At 35.9% G+C, this 20,545-nt stretch overlaps 1 protein-coding gene across 1 annotated transcript in view; it reads left to right on the forward strand.

Annotated features, from left to right (window-relative positions):
* CNTNAP2 (contactin associated protein 2) overlaps positions 1-20,545 on the forward strand; it is a 1,031,909-nt gene that overhangs the window by 316,754 nt on the left and 694,610 nt on the right. The window contains exon 2 of the mRNA XM_010398652.4: positions 11,181-11,291. Coding sequence (XP_010396954.1) covers positions 11,181-11,291 — 111 coding nt within the window. The remainder of the gene's footprint in view (positions 1-11,180; positions 11,292-20,545) is intronic.

Raw genomic sequence — 20,545 nt, forward strand, 5'->3', positions numbered from 1 at the left:
AATTCTGCATCTTATTGTGCAATTGTTTGATATTGCTTCCTATGCTTCTGCTAAGGATTAATAAAGGCTGACCCTGGCTTTCTTTGCATTGGAATTTCATTCCTTTTTAAAAAGGACATAGAAGGATCTGAAACACTCCAAATATATATCTCTTCCCACTAATGATAAAACTATCATAGACCCTTACCATCACCCCCAAGACTTTATTGTCTCCCATGAATATAGAACTAACCCCTAGAGTTTGGGCACGCCACATTTTCTGGAATTAAAAACTGAATGTCATTTCAAAAGTGGAAGTTGCACTTTTGAATGATATTTCTCACTTTAGCTATCCTATTTTAGAAAAGAATTGACCTATCATTCATACAGATTTTTTTAAGTGTTTGAAATTTTCTCCTGCTGTCATTAAATCACTTAGTTTAAACATTGACTTTACTCTCATGTTTTACTCCTACTAGAAAACCATGAATCCAAGCAGACTGACATGACCTGTGTCAGAAGCAGAAATCCTATAAATACTTTACACCTGTGAATCAAACATTCTCATCTATCCAACTTGTAAGTCTGTCAGAAAGAAAAATGTTTTATTCAGCTTCAGATATACAAATTTATGCAAATCTTCATCTCTTCGTGTCGTAATGGTGGGATATTTTCTTTAGTCTCTAGGGAAATAAAGAAACATTCTACCTTTAATTATTAAATGCTAGGTGCTTTCAAACATTGAGGAATATGGTGAAACACATCCAAAAAATGTGTCCTATGAAGGTACTGTCCCAAACTGCCTTGTACCACATGCTGTTGCTTGTGTGCTTAAGGATGCTGAACACATTGGAATCAGCTTGCAGATTTTTTTTTTTTCCCAGCATATGAAAGCATTTGTTAGCTTGCTCTGATTTATATATATCTTTTCTTCAAGGTGCTAGTGTAAGAAATTTAGGCCTCCAGTGTCAAAATTCACAGCCATGGTGTATAATTGGTTTGAGTTTCCCAGTATGTACAACAAGCCTCAGAGAATACTGTGTCTCACAGGGCGGCTGTAACGCAGCTTGCTCGTCAGTCTACAGGATAGAACGAAGTTCAGAAATCTAAACTATGTTCACATTCTTCTGTTATCAAATGGTCCTCAATTTCTTTTGTTGTTGTTCTTACTTTCCTAGCCACCATTCTAGCCAGGATTTTGGGCCTAAAAGAACCCCAAAAATATATCAGCATGGTTTGGAAGCCCTACATTAATCCAAGAGTAAGGAAAAAGATCAAAAGTAATTCTTCTTTCACCTGCAAAAATACCTTTTCAGCATACTTTATTGATGCTTTGGTGAAATTGATGTATTATGACAATTCTGTGGTCACTTGATACTTCTTCAGAAATGTGGGAAAGTGTGCTTTTTAACGAAAGAGTTTGCAAAATGCAATCAGAGTTAATCCTCCCAAGCATCAGTGACAGGAATTGAGAAAGCACATATTTTATTCTTAGTTGGAGGTGACAATCTTTACAGAAGAGGCAGGAAACAAAAGTTAGACCTTATTTGTCATTTGCACAGAGGGAAAGAATAATCTGTCAGTATAATATTGTTAAATTCATAGATCACACATCTTTTGGCTTTTGCTTCTATCATCACTTCTAACTGTAGACAACTGATAAACTTCTCTGATAATAGCTTCTGCAATAAATATGACATACCTGTTTTCTTTAAAGGGGCTATGAAGGTAAACAACCATGCACAAGCATGGAATTAATAATGTTTTTGAATAAAACCCCGATTTTAGGTTTAAGTGATATTGGCTTTCAGCTGTGCAAATTGAGAGACAATTCTCTGCTGAGTTTTCCATAACCTGCTACTTTATATTTTGTTCCTCATCTAGCCAAAGGTGGAATGTGCTTTGCATGCTTAATGGTATTAAATATTGTGTCTGCCTGCTAGGAACAGAGTCTCCTTCCTAACCGCTATAGGGGAAGTGTAGTTTTCTTCAGACAGGAATCTGCAGAATTTGCTCTGAGCTGACTTTTTTACAAGACTTTTTGTAAACATCTTAACCAGTGCATAGGTAGGTAGATAGCCTCATTAGTGATAATAAAATATTTTGAATATAATTTTGTGAAATTCTTTGATATTCATTCTGTACACTAAAACATCTTTTGTTTTCTGTACCTATGATATACTGTTTTGGGAATTAACATTTGGCTTTCTGTGGGAGTGCTTTAATTGTTGAAGTGTCCAGCAATTTTAAAGTCACTCCCTGGTTGCTTTCATCTTGATTAAATTAGCAAAGCCTAGAGTAACATCTCTAAATTCAGAATAATTATGTTGATAAAGAACTGCTAAAAGTAAAGGGACCATTATAATAAGTTGGACCATGAGGAAAAAAAACCCCATGTTTTGTTTTTGCTTGAGATAAAGTCTTAATTTTAGAGATGGAAACCTGCTAAAGCAATGATGAAGAAAAAACCTGTTTGAGAAAAATATTTAGAAAAATCTATTAGTGTCTTATCTCTAGGTCCTGAAAAACAAACAATATCAAACCAATAACAAAAAAAAAAAAAACCACCCAGAAAAGCAAACAATCCCCAAAAAAAACCACAAAACAAACAAACCCACCCCACCCCTCCAAATAAACAAAAGGTACTAGTTGGTATAAAACTGACAGAGGAGGAACATAGGCTAGATAATTAATGAAATTATTTTAATTTAAATGAGACTGAAGAATAAATTCTGAAGATTTTCAGTATTTTTTTCCTTCATCATTATGAGTCCTTCTGCCTGCTACTCTAAAACTTCACGTGACCTGACTGTAGGTTTCTTCATACTTAACTCAGATAGGCATCAGTATGTGAAAAATCACGTGTACCTGTAAAGATACGTCAGCTGGAGTTTCGTTTGCTGTAAACTCCTTCAAAATGCTCAGGTATTTTCAGTAATGAAAAGGTGAAGAAGTATATTTGCATGTCAGAAGGTTAATAACTGAAGAGGCATCTGCGGATTGGATATGCAAAAATATGGAAATATTGGTGAGTTTTACTTTGCATAGAGTTGATAGTCTACTACTGCTTATGCACTAAGGACAGTTTAATGAAAGCCCAAGCATACAACCAGACTGACTGACTTTCAATTATTCCAGGTGCCATTGACCTGAGTAGTGGAGACTTTTTTAAATGAGCAAAAAACATGACAGGTTTCTCATACAGCTCTGAGTTTTACAGGGTGTGAAACAGTTTACAAATGTGTTCATAAAAGACACAGTAGCAAGGGTGGGATTATCTGATGAATTCTCAATGGACTGTAGACTGTAAAGTAGACCAAATGCAATCCAGATGTGCTGTTGTTTTAGAGTGATGTAAAAACGTCTGCTGCCCACTCTCTTCCAACAAAAAAAACCCCAAAATCCAACCACAACCTCCAGCCAACACCAGCTGCCTAAGTAGTCTTACCGTCCATATAACGTAGATACTATAAAAAGAACCTTTTAAATAATTTGAAATTGAATTCTACTAAACAATTAGATATATATTTAATTTTTATTAAACATAAATATAAACAAATGTCCCTTGTTCTTTCCAAATATAAAATACTAAATTGAATATGCATTTTGATGTATGCAGAATTTAAATTGATTACACTTTTCTGAAAAATTGAATTAGGCAAATTTTTGATACCGTTTTCTAGTTTTCCTTTATGAAACATTGAAATTTTGATAAACTTGAATTTCAGGAGGCTGCTTTGTATACATTTATACTTAAAAGTATTCCAAACTGAATAATTTAATTAAGAAATAAAACCTAATCTCTCTGGGTAAATTGTAGATCACAGTAATTAATGATGTTAGCTTTAACCCTTTTCTCATTTTCAGTGGTTAAAGACAGAAGTGTGAAGAGTACTGTGGATTATGTTGTGTGTCCCTTGATTAAAGCAATGAATCCAGAAATGTCTCATAGTAGTCATATAGTACATTGCACATTGATACAATTCTTATGTTATTTTCATTTCCAATGTTTCTCAGGGATGTTTAAAAAAGTTTATTAAAATTTCCTCAAATCAAGAAAGTTTTCTTACTTATTAATAGCCTGGGCCTTGTGATGGAATAGGACGCTAATTTGTAGGAATCAAAATGTGTAGCCATGTAGTAATAATAAGGTTGTCATGACTTTCAGATTAATAAGTCATTGGCTACTCTAAAAACTGGTCAATAGGTAAAAGAAATGAAGTTTCAGGTAAAAAGATACTTTGTAAAATCTTGCAAAGTACAGTCTGGTTTTGGGCATCCAAATGTGCTTTTAGAAATGGTCCTGGTGATGCACCCAGTATTGCCCAAAGATGAACTCCTGATTCAGAACCAGAACAAAGAAACAGATCTCACTGCCTGTCCACTGCTCTGCTCAGAGTAACTGCCATAAAAAAAACATTACCTGAGACTTGTTCCTTTTCTTAAAATGCTCTAAAGAAAAGCTTGACATAAACTTCAAAGCAAGTAACCTTGATACTTAAGGGTTCTGTGAAGACCACCGAATTAATGTAATTTATGGCTTCACCTTGTAGGGGGAAAAATAGTTGCTACATTTTCTTCCTTTCCAGCAGCAGTTAACCTTTTTGAGCAACAATGTATTACCTCTATTGGTGGCATGCAACTTGAAGTGGAATATGAAACATCCCAGGCGATCAATATGAGCTGCTCTAATCTTTTCGATTACAGCTGAGCTCTAGCAATGCTTACAGCAAAGCTTCAGTGACACTTAGACTCATTTGCTCATGAAGCTGAATGTGAATTTGGCTCTCTAACAGTCCATCAAGAGTGTTCTGTGAAATGCCAGTCATGTGGAGAAACTGCCAACTTCTGTAATATGGAAAATAGGTGGGACAGAAGAGGGTGAAAAATTAAGCTTCTACTCTACCAGTCATCATTCCTGTTTAGTATCTAGATAAAGAGGTCCAAGACACTTGGGGAGTAGTAAAGTTAGCTTGTTATCCTAAGAAAGAGAAAAAGGAAGTAGCAGTCTATGGTGGGTTTTCTTTAAACTGTCCTCCAAGTCAAGAAAAGCACAGTAAAACATGCAAAAGGCTTTTGGGTTGTTTGTTTGAGCCACTCCAAATGTATCAAAGGCTGGTATATCTGGCAAGTACACCTAACAGGCAAATATTTTCTTTCTCCATAAGACAAGGTGGTCTTTGATAAAATCTTCACTGATTTCTTACTGACTTAAGTACTTGGGAGCATGAGGTATACCCTACCTGGCTTTCTTCAGCCATTACCTGTGTTTCTGTCCCACACGATCTGAAGTTTGTATAGAAGTGTATCATCCTGGACAGCAGGGTTGTGACACAGGGCCAAGGTTGAAATTAAGCTTGTGACAGCCTGCTTTCAATAACACCTGCTTCTAAGTTTGATTTTTAAAGGGGTTGCCATTGATGATGATCTGCTTTGAAGTATCTCCTGATTTTTGGCTTGCATAAGACACAGGCTTGTGAATTAAGCTTGGTATATTCTAGCATTCATTTTGGATTACAAAACCTGCCTGTGCTATACAGAAAGTGTGGCTGTCTCAGCATAGTAATACACTGCAATCCAAACCAGCCCCATTAATATTCCTATTGGTTGTCATTGGAGATATGCCAGTTCCCATATGTACTTACCCACATTTCAGAGTGCCCTTGCAACCTCATGACTGCTTTTCAGAAGTGCCTGGTGGCTTATTCTTCCTCCTCAGCACACTACAGTGAAATTACATATTCAAATTGGAGGAGAAAAATGTGTTTAGGATAAACTGGCATTTAGCACACAGTACAGATTAAACCCAGATGATATGATTCTCTCCCTTGCTCCCTAACATTTATATTGGAATTCATATTTAAAGCAGGAGCCTTTTGCGTTACAAGTAAAGATTGAAATTGCGTATAACTTTTTTTCTCCTAGACTTGACAGGCATTCTTGTATAATTAATGAGTTGGATATACTGTTAATAGTTCAGATTTTGTGTTTTGTATTGTAAATGTTCTGTTTGTCTAGTGTAAAAGAGAACTGATTAGGACTTTTAGTTAGAGGGTCAGGGCTTTGGATAAATATCCATATTTTTTCAATGCTGCTACAGATTGAGTCATCTCTTCTGTATTCTACTAGCAATTTATTATGGTGAATTCGGAATATAATATTGACATTGCAGTCATTTGCCTTTTTGAATCTAAGTTGTCCAGCCTTTGAGTTCTTCACTTCTGAAATAACATATGGAGCCTTTTTTAGTAAAGTTTTTATTGGTGACATGTTTGTGTCTTAGATCTATCCTTCAGCAAAACTGTTATTCTAGATTATAATTTGATAGGAAATCTTGATTGAAAATTTTAAAGCAGGAGAGACTAATTTGTGGATTTGGGATTTGGTATTTATTTAAAGGTATGTTACTCAGTGCACACTGGACTATATGATGTAAAAGCTTTTCTTTCTCAAAAGCATACTTAGCAAGTCACCATCACTTATTTCTGATGAGTTCCAGTTATCAGTATCCAAATATTTTTCATTTTAAGAACCACTGTACACATCATAGCTCTCTTTTTACTTTGCTGACAAAATCTTTGCAAGAGCTTCTGGGAGATCCAAATTATTGATAAAAACTACCTGTGACTATAAATGTATACTGTTCCCATTTCTTAACACTTTTAGATAGTTTGTATGCATTCTAACCTACTGCTAGATACAAATGTCAAGAAGACACAGATGAACTGCAGATTGTTTTTTTCATCTACTGAGACTACTTTGATAAGATATGTCAGCAACTTTACAGGTGACCTGTTTATTGATCAGGAAGCATTTGAACAGACTTCTGTGAAGTGAAGCATCAAGGTATTTTATTCTGCTTTGCCCATCAAAAATCACTGAAGTCACTGGTATACTGAGGATAAGCTTTAATAACCTATAGGGTTGATAAGAGAGTTTGTGTGTATATGGTCTGCTTTGTGTTACAATCAAGAGCTGTTCCTTCAAATAATGTAGTCCCTATTCCCCAAATAGTTCATAGACTACTAAGTGGGAATTAAAGCAATTGCAGGCAAAATAGGAGACAGGCCTTTTTTGGTTTATCCAGTGTGATGGGTAGGACATAAAAATAAACTATAAATAGACTGTAAAACAGGAAAAAAAGGGTAGATATTCTTTCTTGGTTTTGTTGCATGTGAACAGCAGAAATATGAGAGGTTGCAGTTGACAGGACAAGAGATCCATCTCGTCTGCTCTTTGGTTTCCAATAGCCAGGTGCCTGAGAAAACATGTAAGAGCAGAGCAAGAGCACAGCACACTTCTGATTCAATGATCTTTAGGCCTTGAGGAATTTGAAGACTGGGGATTGCATATGTTTTGTATTTGTATTTAATGACATTATGAGGCCTTCCTTCCATTGATTTAATTATTTGTATCTTAAGGAGACTTGTTTTTGATGGTCATATACTGTTATTTCCCTCTGAATAAGGATGTCAGAGCAGCAAATGTCATCATACCTATGACAAAGTTATCAATTCTCTTGATCTAAACAGAATAGAGTGGAGTGGAAGTGTCTTTTTGCTTCAAAAAGTTAACATTTAAATGGACCTAACCTGCCTTGGATGTTAATGTATCACTGAGATAAATGGTATGGAGGAGAGTTTATTCCTTTGCTGCTGCGATGCTGGCAGGAGAGTGTGCTCTGTAATTGATTAACAGGGCACAGTGCATTGACTTATATGGGGAAGGCTATTATATCTCAGTAACAGGAAGGTATATATGATTCTGGTTACAGTAAGTAAAAAATTGGATTCTGCAGGAAATAACTAAAACTGCTGGAAGAACAAAAGGTTCCCAAGGACTTTTTTTTTTTCCTCTTAAATCTGTGGTATAAGAGTATTTCATATTCTGATGGAAGTTTAAATAGTGCAATATATTTAGTGGAACTTTCATATAGGGATAGAAATACCAGCTTATGTAAGCAGTCTTTTAACTTTTGTTCTGTTGGACCTAAAGTCATGAGTTATTGATGAGATGTAATATTTTTTTTAAGTCTATTAATCTGAAATATAGTCCTTCCCTATAATTCATACACATTTATGGTGAATTTCCTATATTTTGAAGCCTAAATGAGCAGGCAGATTGGGAAGTTTGTTTTTTTTAAAGCAATAAGAAAGTGAGATTTCTTCCTTTCCTGTTAGTTGGTACGTCAAAATAGACATAGGACAGGATTACAGTTCTAAACAAAAATGAAGGCAAATTGTATCAGCTCTGGGTTTTTCTTAGCCCCCACCACTGTATTGGTGATTGCAACCAAATTAAGAAATCAGTGTTCAGATTAAGCACTTCAGAAGCACATGTACAGTAAATGAAGCATATTCATGACTATCCGTAAAAATTGTGACCACAGTGGCAAATAGAGGGATGCTTCCTGTGGGATTTTTTTTTTTTTTTAACTAAGTGAAGCTTCTGTGTCTTGTTTTTTTGAATCCAAGAGTATGGGCTAGTGAAACAGAGCTAAGGCAGACCATTAATGGTTTAGAAACTAGTATTCATTCCAAATAAATTTTCCATATTTCCTTCTGTGCATCTTCAATAGTAGCACAAATATAACAGCTGTCAAATTGAAAGGCGATTTCTCAATAGCTACTGGAATCAGTAAAACAACAGAAGTTCTGATGAACTTCTATTGTTGGGAGAGGTTTTTTTCATCTGTCATGTTTCTAAGCTCAATATCAAAATTCTACGTTTATTTCTATGGCAGAAACGAAGAGTTTGCTCACATTTTTAAAATAAGTTTTTAAAATTTTATTTATGTTTTAAGATAGATCTTTTATTTAACAGGTTTTTCTAGACTATAGTAAGCAGTAGCTTCCCATTATATTTAGAAATAAATCAAATTGCATAAATAGAACACATTTTTTGTAACTAAGTTTTCATATTGCTAATATTTTTCCAGGAAGATGCAGGTTTTTCTTCCCACCCCAGTTTGAAGCTATGAGTGGCAGAAAATTGTATAAACCTAACAATTTACTTTACAAAATATATTAAAAAACCCTCAGGAAACAGAACAAAGGCACATGTTCAATCTTAGCTTTCATTACTGATGAGAATATATGTTTTTCCTTAACACTAAATATTATGTAATATAAGCATAGAAAAATACTATAAAGAGATTTTGGTTTGTATTTTCAAAAACTTCTGATTATCTGTTGTTCTGCTTTTAAATGTTTCATTCCATTTTTACCTAGACAACAGGATTAATGACAAATGCCTTCAAGTCTCTATAGCTAGGCAACACTAATAAAGAAGCAGCAGCACAAGCAGTTTCCAAGTTGCAAAGTTATTATGATCTATAGAAAATATACTGATGGATTAAAAAATAGTTGCGAAAAGCTTTGTCAAGTAGTTCTGTGTTTATATGATTGTGGCACTTAGGACAAAAATTGGCAATTGTGGCAGTCTGCTGCTACCTTCTATTGTTAGCTTTAACCTTGTACTACTTTGGCTGAAATAAAAGCAACCCGGCACCCAGGATCTGCAGACACAGACCTTTCTTCTGTGCCACATCCCTGCTCCCAGGCAGAGGTGTGTGCAGCCCTGGTGTGCTGCTGGAGAGGTGTGATGGGAGGCGTACCCGACTGCGGGCTTCTGACCAAACATGCTGCAGCCAAAGCAGAGGGAGGAGGAAATCGATCTTTCTGGTTTGTGGTATAAACAATCATGTTTCAAACCGTTTGTCTTCCCTTGTCAAAATTCCATCATTAAATACTGTGGTAGCGAATTTAAAAGTTATTGGAATTGTCCTTTAATTCAGTCCAAAGCATCTGCCCTTTACTCTTGCTTGTGCTTTTGTGGATTTTGTTTTTCCTTTAATGTTTGTTAACTCAGAGATTTGTAAAGGACACTTATTTTCTTTGTTAAATGTCAAAATACTGATTCCTGAATGAATGTTCTTCTGTATTTCTGTGTTTCAGTTTCTGTTTCTGTGAAAGTAATTTTATTTTTCATTACATGAGACTGCACAGTTTAGGAGAATTGTGTGATATATTACTTGATTCACTCACAATCCTCTTTTTCCCCCTTAAAGTTCTTCTTTAGAAGGTAGGATTAATTTGGTCTCCATGTGTGATCCAGTGTGACCAAATTACTGGTTTTTAATTGTACCAGAACTAGGTGTTGTTGCTGAGCATTAAATATGCTGCTTACGTGTATTTAGACCTATTGAGGACCACCTATGGCGACCTAATGCTTTCTAAATACATAAATTGAGGGTGTTTCCACTTACAGCAGAGACTGTGCTGCAGTGCATGTGTTTAAAAAGATTAGTTAGGCTTACTGGTGTAGGCTAAGGCTTTTTTTTAGTTTTACCTGTGAAGTAAATGAGTAATTTAAGCTACATATTTCTTCCATCTGTTGAAATACCTACAATACTAAACAAAAGGCAGTACATTAATTAAGTATTTGAAAAATCCTAAGCCATTTCTCTTAATTCTGATTTATATCATACAAAAGAAGGAGATTTGTACAGTTTTTTCTTCATTAGGAAGGCTAAAATACTGATTTGGGGGTTTTTCCATTTTAGATGCTAATACCAAGTTAATCTTCTTTATAACTGGGTAAAATGGAAGTGGAGTACTCAAATGATTTATAGAGATTAGTTAGTATAGATTTTTCAGTGAATCTGTTGTATCTGATAATTCATAGGCATTCATTAATGTTCCCTAATTTATTTTATTTTTTTTTTAATATCGGATTTATCAGCACTTCTATTACAGAACAGGAAATTTGTACCTTATCTACTTCTTAGAAAGCTTTCATGATAATACTTTTCTTTAGCACTAGATTTTCATGTCACCAAAAACATTCCAAATATATCAGGGCAGGCTTTTTTGTTCAACCACTGTATCCCTAAGAAAGGTGATGGTTCGTGGTTAGATATTACCATTACCTTATTTTGTCAATGGTTGAGTCTTTATTTTCTCATGTCAGTGTGTGTGTCTGTGTTTTCTTGTGTTTTTTGAGGTGATTTTTTTTGTTTGTTTTGTTCGTTTGTGTTCGTAGGCTTTTTTTGTTGAAGAGCTGTGATGTAGCTACATGAATTCCACATGTACAAAAGTAACAAGGATATGTTATCACCCAGAGGGAAAATAAAATGCATTGTCACTTAATACATATAAATAATTAAGAGCATAAAGTGAATCTGTTTTCTTGTGTTTCAGAAAAGTGTGATGAACCTCTGGTCTCAGCGTTACCCCATTCCTCCTTCAGCAGTTCATCATTCATGACAAGCAGCTACGTGCCAGGGTATGCCAAGTTAAACAAGCGAGGAGGTAAGGGACATTCTCAACCTTAGCATTCAGATATTTCAAAAAATGATGGATGGTATTTTTAATGTGAAAATATGTTTTATGTGGAATACTATTGCTTATGCTTGTTTGAACAGACAGTTTTTATTAACTGAGTGAATTTCTCTTTCATTGTATGGGACAGTAATTGCACTGCAGGGAGAAGGGCACTACATGTAACCTCTAGCATGTAGCAGCGAGGGCCACATGCCTGATGTCGATGGAGTCATACAGTACAGCTGCATAATGTGCTTCACATAAAAGGGCATACCTGTCTTCGTTGGGTAAATGAGCATTTGCAAGGTCATAGTTGGAGCAAAACTAAACAGCTTTGATGTGCTTTTTTGATGTAACTTGTTCCCACCTCAGCAATGACTGCTGTCATTCAGGTTTTTTTTCTATCACCACAGGGACTTTGGCTTTTGCATATATATCTGTAATACAATGAGTATCTGTAATACTTCTTTGTTCAGAAGTAACAAAGCTGCCTCAGACTTAGTGGTTGGAAGAACAGGTGCATAACTTTGATGGCCTACCTGGTATAATGATATTGAGGCACCGTCCCCTGTCCACAAACAGGGCGACTAGTGCTGGTAGCACTGCCAGCTCTGCCAGTTGTCTGGAGATCATCACGTAGGAAGGGATGAGCTGGGTCTGATGTCAAGCCAGGAAACATAATCTGTAAGTGGGGAAGAGTATGGGGTGGGTCCAGGCATGGATACTCCTATGATGTGGCTCAGGTAGTATCTGGAGGCTGAAATGGGACCCCCAGACTCACGGGGAGGGTGAGTGGGTTCTCCACTGGGTAATGCAATTATGGCCTGTTGGTACTCTCTCTCTCAGAGCCCTGACATGGATCTTGGTTTATTGTTCTGCCACTTTCCTATATATTTGTGGTTTACAGGTGTAGAATTCTTGTTCTTTGATCTCTTTATTTTCTTCTTTTTTTTTTTCCTTTGTTCTCTAAAATCAACTTTAGCCAGGCCCTGGAGTTACTTTCTTTTAATGACTAGTAATTGCCCTAGTGAGTTACTTATAGACCTGCTTCCTCTGATGCCAACCTGTGCTGGTACTTTCAATACCTCTGCTATCATCCTATGATTATAGTCCTCTACCCTACAATTTTATACAGTAACAGTTTATTCCCTGCAGAATAGCTATGTTAGGTACTGAAATATATCAAAATTTTTACACTGGTAGTCAGTAGCTCATGCAATCACACAGCTAAGTTAAATGTAAAACAAATTAGGTTATGTTACTGGTTGTTAAAGAATTGCTATTGCAACTATGCAAGCTGAACAGAAGCCAAAGACTAGCTTAGAGAAAATATGACTGATGAGCTCTAGTGCTACTGGCCTGCAGATCTGATGCAGAGCCTGTGGCCAGACAGGAATATTGGCAATTTCTTTGCATTTAGACCTGCAGACTAGTAGATAATATGGTTTGTTACTTCTCAATGAGAGTAGATGCTGTTCTATGCTGGTTGCAGGCTTTTATTTCTTTGCTCCATGTATTTTGTTACATGCCTTTTGCAGTTCTCATACTTTCTGTTGCAGTGTGTTTGAACGAGTGTTTTGATAGGCTGTCAGGTCACTTCAGTTGTGTCTTTAAATATTCATTGACCAGATGAAAGGAGTGTTGCTTCAATTCTAAAACAAGGCTCATCATTTAAGTTAAATTCTGTTGTATGAATATAGTTATGTCCGTTTCCATTCTATTCCATGTTCTAAGTTTAAAAAAAAGCCACTAGAACCACTTTAATAAAATACAACTTAGCATCAGCTTGGCTGGGAGGATCTTTCTTTGTTTTAGATGAGTATTTCTCCTTTTAGTTTACTAGACTACTTATTCTGTTCTAAGTGAAAGGCAGATTGACATTTGGAATTTAATTTTTTCTGTTAATTAGATTTACCCTTCCCTTTTGCCCTTATAATCACTACAATGCAGTTTCTTTTAATGACGTTTCTTTACCTTTATGGATCAGTGTTGTCATTAATCAAACACTGGCTTTATTTCCTCATTTGAAATTTAGTTTCATCTCTTTGTTTAAATACCAACTTTGTTAGGTTGTTGTCATCCATCTCTTAACATCTATAAAGCACAGCAGAAATACTTTTCAAAACTGAAGCATCTCTATGTACATGAACAAATATAATTTTCCTAATCCTAGTGGCAGTAAAAGTACTGCAGAATTCAGGAATGTGTTTAACACAGGAACTTGTCTGTCTGTGTTTATGCTTCTGCTTCTGCAAGTGATGGAAAATAGCTCAGTTTTAATGCTGAGCTATTTTACAACTTCATGGAATTACAGATATTGCTAATCAAACCAGTAATAAGTGAATCCAATTTTTTTCTCTCCAAGGAGTCATTATCAGCTAATAGATTCTCAAATCAAATGTGCTATTTAAACCACACTGTGCTCAAGTCATTAAATGGAAAGAACTCCCCCTCCTCTAGTCCCAGACCCTTTAAATTAAAGAAATACACATTTGAAAGTTCTACTCTTCAACCCAATTATTTTTCCTTCCTGTTTTCATGGCACTTCACTGTAGACTGGCAAAACACTTTATCTGAATAGATAGTATATTTTATTCCATTGATTAAGACACTGATTCACTGAACAGCCACATCATGTTATTAAGAAGGTTGGAGTCTTCACTATAGTTCCTCTGGTTCACTTTCCTGCTCTAAATGTTGCAACTGGAAGGAAGCACACAAAAAAAAATTAATATTTTCAGCAGTTTTTAGGAGACTTCAAAAGCAGAAACATCCATGAATTTACTTCTAATATTTGATAACATTTCATTTACAAATCCTATAACTAGTGATTTAGGCAAATAGAATGAAAACTTTGTGGAATGATATTGATCTGGAAACCTCCAGGGTGTATACATGGGTGGGTTTCTGTGTCGGTTTGTGAAAATATTTTGCATTTTCCGCATCCGTCTACTCAGACCCCTGTAAGCCTTCAACGACTTATGGGTTAGTATGTATACTTATTTCAAAAGAAATGCAGATTTGATGGACAGAAGTTTGATTAGAAATGTTAACCACTCCGAATCAATTTACTTGGTGGTTCTTCTGCATTTCCCCTTGTTCCTGTTCTGAACCTTATTTCTTGTTAGGATAAGCAAAGATTAGTATACTGTCTTTTTTTTTTTTTGGGGGGGGGGGTGGAAAAGTTTATTTTTCATTATAGGAAAAATTGCTGATTGTAGAAACAAATATTCATTGTTACCTACAGGTCTGTCTGTGCCTTGCAAATTCATACCAATACATATAAAATTTGATACCACAATTTCCATGTCGGTGAGTAAGAGTCTCTGATTTATGTAATCATTACAACTGCAAATCTGTGTTTCCATTATCACAGAGAGCCAAAAGCCTGGGAGGACAATGCAAATCTGCATTTTAAACCAGCTCTCTCATTCATGGATCCCCAAAGACTGTCTCATGGGGTCCCCTCCTTCTTCTGCCTTCCTGGGCACTTTCAGTCATAGTAGCTGGGCAAAGCAACCTAAATACTTTCATTTTATTATCATGGAAAGAAGTAGGGAACAAGAAGGCCCCAGAAAATGTAGACAAATTTGCTGCTTTGCTTTGCAAGCAACTGTACTACTACTAGATACACTACTACTTATCGACAGATATAACTAGTTAATGCTGGACAAAGCAAGTGCTGCTATCCCCATCAGGCCTGCAAAGAAAAGGCATGAAGATACTTTGAAATTCAGCTGTGATAAAACTTCTATAGAGACAGAAGGATGCAATGAATTTCATAGTGAATGTAGGTTTGGCAAAAGTAGTGTGGTGGCTCCTGAATTATGTTAAAGGCTCATAAACTAAGACTTGGACTTAAAAATTTAAACAGTACCGAATTATCAAGTGTTCAGACAAAGCTGTATGTAGCCAGTTTCTATAAATTATCCTTTTGGTAGTAAGACAATAGTTCATTTTAAACATAAACTAAGACTTTGGACTTAAAAATTTAAACAGTACTGAATTAGCAAGTGTTCAGACAAAGCTGTATGTAGCCAGTTTCTATAAATTATCCTTTTGGTAGTAAGACAATAGTTCATTTTAAACAACTAAGTCTTTGTGCTCTACTGTATTGTAGTGTTTAGCATATTTTTCATTTTAAATTTAAAGTTGGTTTTGTGATGTTTTGTGCTAGTATTACGAAGGTGCAGATTCTTTTTTAAATCTCTGTAACTTGTATGAGGGGAAAAAAGCACCAGAGAAGAGGAGAAATGCTCATGGCTTTTCTTCTTTGTGTCTGTCACTACCATTTTTATCTATGTATATGCAAACATTGTGAAATCTTTCAATGCTATAAAATCCTAAAATTTTTTGCTTTGGATGGACTACTTAAGAAAAATAATTTTGAGTTTTCTGCCAATTATCAGGTCAGATTCTCCTCCTGTGTAAACCAAACATTTCCAAGTATATGAAATGATTTAATGTACTATTTGGAGGATATGGGAATGCGTTATCTTTGAAAAAAATTAATTTTGCTTTCCAAAATGACTGATACTGAAGTCAACCCCATTGGCGCATAAATATATGCCATTAAGTCATTGACAGATCAAACTTTAACTGGAATCTAGTTAGTAGATTAGCTAAAAAGATTACAGTTCCTTCCATTTTTGTCATACCTATTCTCCTGCAAAAGTCTGTATTGCTGCCACTGCTTACAAGCGGCATCAGGGAAAAGGAGAGCTTTCAATAAGTTCATTCTACAGCTTTTTAAAATCTATCCTCAGTAGCTTTTTCATATGTGATGCCAAGGTGATAAGGTCTAACATCTTATGACCTGCCATCAGTGGGATCAATGGACTGCATCACACCCTGAGAAGGATTCTTAGCACACTTTTGATATAACGCGTTATCAATCTTCCTTTTAATGGTTCCCAAGCTATTGGACCTTACACTTCTCACTAGTACAAGAATTAATGCTGCCCATCATGCACCTCATACCATTTTAATTTAGGGAAAAAATTCTACATTATTTCAACATAATGTAATGTTATATAATATAATTGGAAGCTGCTTGAAACTGAGTAGTCTCAGAACTTCAGAAGTAATCCCAGCAGACAGTGAAAGTATGAAGGTCATAATGAATTTTTGGATATGTGGAAATTATCTTTTGCACAGTGGAATAAAAAAGAGGAAATCTGGTATCCAGGCGTCCTGTTTTAAGTCCAGTATTAGCAGGGAATCTGATGCTACCAATGAAATTGATAACATAATATGAAAGGAAGTTTCTGTAGAGCAGTTGATGTTCAAAAAACAGTCCTTCTAGCACCACTGTGTAACTCGTATCTAGGCTTTCAGGTTACCTTTTAATCAGTGTGCTGACCTTGGCCTGTTATCACAATTATTAATGTGACTATAAAACAAGCATCAAAAATTTTAAGTGTTGGCATAGGTGTACTTGTGACCTTTTTTTTTTTCTCAGTGGAGTTTTAAATTCTGCCTTCTGTGCAGAAGATGCAAAAATTTATCTATAATGGGATATGATTCTTTTATTCCCCAGATCATTTCCAGTTAGTCAATCAGATCTATGGCAATGGTTCTACTAAAAGAAAATATAAAAATGCTTGCTAGATCCTTGCCTTTGAAGAATTCTAAGGACAAATAGCCTAGGCTCTTTTTACCTTCACTTTTAAAATCTCCAATACCACAATGAATGTCACTACATCTCCAATTGTTTATTACTATGAGAAGGATTTTATGTCATTTTCCTTCTGGCAAAGTGAATGTGGAAGGGGCAGTTAGAATCAATCTGGATTGTGTGAGCAGTCTGGGCTTGTACCTTCACAGGGCTTGCCAGGAATTTAGTTTGGGTATGAACCTCAAAGTAAGGAGGTGCTCCCTCTGAACTAACATTTTTCCAAATGGACAGTATGGAGCTAGCATGCAGTAGTTAGCACACTACAGATCATCACCTTAAATACTACAGTCTCCTTGGGTTGACAAGGACACCTTTGAGCTCACTAAGAATACCTGTACACAACATAACTCATTATATTTTGATTAAAGCCCTCTTAGGAAAAAGTTATGGAGTTGCCAGTGGTTTCAAAGCTCACTATCCAGGTTATGGTATGTTGTCTTTAATAAGTAGGAAGGATCCTGAAAGTAATGAACAGAGTAGCATAAAAGAGTTACAATCCTGAGAGAATAGTACCATCCACTTAGCTTTTGTATGTCTGTAAGAGAGAGTAAATCACTAAAACATGGTTGCATTTTAAAAAGTAAATAAACAGCAGTTCTCTTTCTGTAAATATGTGCTTTAGATAACTACACGTCCTACAGCCCACTACAGTAGGTTTGCTAAAACCATCTCATGAACAGTGTAGATCAAACTAGGTTGTCAGAAGTCAGGACAAATTTAGAGTCCTTATTTATTAAATAATTACTTATCCATTTAAAATATAGACAATTACTTATGGTGGAAAAAGAAATGGCCTCTACTGATTCATTTATTTATATACCCCAGAAATGTGTTTGTGTGTGACATAGTATTATTCGTGTTGCACACAGTGTAAACAGTATTGCTGGAATGCTTTAGAGAGAGTACAAGCAACTGATGTTTTGTTTAGGGGAGTACTCTGTGTTGTTTGAGGATTTTTTGGGGTTGTTTTTATTTGGGTTTTAAAAAATTTTTTATTAATATGAAGAAATGGCTCTTCTAGGAGGTCCTTTACCTGTGATAGTAAATTAAAACACTTTCATTTTATTAGTAACGTGTCCTTGTGGTATTACTCAAAATAAAATTTTTGTCTCACGCTAACTTCAATCTCAGGGTTTATTTTGGTTTTGTTTCTTGTTTTAGTTTTTCTTTTAAAATCCATAAAGAATTTGGGTTCAGCTCTTTGTTTGCATCAAAAAGTTTTCTCTGTCTTTATCTGCCTCACATCCTACCATATAATCAGGTTTTCATATTCTTCACCTTCAAAATAAGTAGTTAAGCACCCCACTTTGATTTGTAATGTAACCCACAACCCACTTCAGCTCCATAAACATTTGTATCTCCCTTTAGAAGGCAACTGTGAACGTCACTTGGTTGACCTTAGAAGTTGTTTTCTGTGCTTTAATGATCTGGCCCTAATGAAATATTTTTTCATAAATATTTATTATTTGTAGAAGGAGTTCTTAAAAAGACAAATGAAAATGTTTGCACTAGCTCATTCCTCTGAAAAAACATTCAAACATTCATTACAAGAGGATAGTGAATTTGTGGAGGTGTGGGAAAAAGAAGCATCAAAAAAATGAAAGAAAAGTGCCAAGACATACTCATGCATTGAAAAAGTAACTTTAGAAAGGAAAGACATTACCCTTTTCATTCAAAACACAATCCAAGAAATAAAGTCTGTAGAGAGTGAAGCTCGAGTAATTGCATTAAAAAAAGCATCATTAGCTTATGTTAATTTACCCTAGCCTGATGAATACAGAAAGCATGACCATTTTTTCCAGTTCATAACTAATTTGTTAATTAAAGTGTTCAGAATACCTAATTGGCTTATTTTTTACACGGAGATGGAGAGGAGGAAAAAAAAAGATATTTAGTAATTTTTTTCTCACAATCATTTGCAGAGGCAGCAGTTCCAAGCCCAGCCAGGGACATAAGGCAAAGGGGCAGCTTTCTCAGGCAACAGGGATGGGCACAGCAGATCACCCAGGCTTTACAGAGCAGCTGGCTTTTTTCAGACAAAACTCAGCTTAGTTCATTAATTGTTCCTGGTAACAGACAGCTGGATTTGGCGGGAAGGTGGTTGTGCTGGTGGCAGAGAGGAGGCAGCCTCACAGAGAGCCACACTGGATCCGTATATCACAGATATACTTTTCCCATATCCTTAGGGTACCAGTGCAGCTCTGGCTGTTTATCCCCAGAGTAGCCAAATTCTGTGCTTTCAACTACTTTGAGACACCAGAGTTTGATTTGACAGTTTCTCAAACAGCTTTGGGACATTAACCTGTAAATAGTTAAGAAATCTCTTTCGGTGTTCTTACTGGCTTCATCTTGAAAATGCAGACCTGATTAGCTCACCGGCTCTGCTCAGAATACTGCCATGGTTTAAGCCTAGCTGGAAATTAAACCTGGAAAAGAGGTTTTAGGGAGACCTTATAGCAACCTTCCAGTACATGAAGGGAGCCTACAAGAAAGGTATTTTTACAGAAGCATGTAATGACAGAACAAATGGGAAATGTCTCTAAACTGAAAGTATGTTTATATTGCATATTAAGGAAAAATTCTTTACAGTGAAGGTGGTGAGGGAGTGGAACTGGTTGCCCAGAGAAGTAGAAAATGCCCCCTCCCTGGAAGTGTGTAAGGCCAGGCTGGATGGAGCACTGAGCAGTGAAAGGTGGCCCTGCACAGGAAGCTAGGGAACTCTATGGTCTTTAAACCCTTCCAACCCAAACTATTCTATGATTCTATTTAAAAAACTGGGACACTATAATTAAATTGTAGACTTAATAAAAATGGCAAGATTTGTCTGAAAAATGCACGGTAATACATGTTAGAGTTCAGCTAGGTGTCTCTTGAAACCAATGCCTCTAAAGGAACTTGTCTGCACCAGAGTAGACACACTGAACAAGCATGTTGGAAAACTTCATATTCCTCAGACACTGGGGCTACTTTGTTTGCATGGAACAGTGGGAACATGCAGGATTAAAAAAAAATCCAAAAACTCAATACAGGAAAACTTGGCCAACCTCTTTTGACAGGTCTGGTATACTTAGGAGCAGCGGAGACTGAGAGTTTAGATATCCTAGACTTGGTTTTATCTACAGACACTTCAGACTTATATACAGGGCTGTGTAAGTACAGAGCTCTGGAATTAAGGCAGAGATGCGTAGTGAGTGCACAGAAGATGCACTGTCAGCTTTTCCCAAGGTCAGTGCCTCTTGCCAGATGCTATGAGTGTTTCACCCTCTCCTGCACACAAAGCACAGGTTTTCCTTACACAGATGGGTGTAGTGCAACTGATAGATTGTTGCTTTGAGCATTTGAGCCAAAGCATTGCCTTTCCCAAATAAGTCATAAACAAGCATAAATGCTGGTAGAAATGGGAGTTATTTGGCTACCATTAAAATCTCCCACTACAGTTATATGCTGAAAGAGAGTAGAGAAATAATGTGATAAAATGAAGCTATTCGTTGCAGGATGGGAGAGTGCAGCTATTATTCATGTTTCAGCTTTCACAATAAGATTATTCACAGGAAAATCTGAGCTA

This window comes from Corvus cornix, chromosome 2 (assembly GCF_000738735.6).
Source record: "Corvus cornix cornix isolate S_Up_H32 chromosome 2, ASM73873v5, whole genome shotgun sequence".
In the NCBI taxonomy this organism is placed as follows: Eukaryota; Metazoa; Chordata; class Aves; order Passeriformes; family Corvidae; genus Corvus; species Corvus cornix.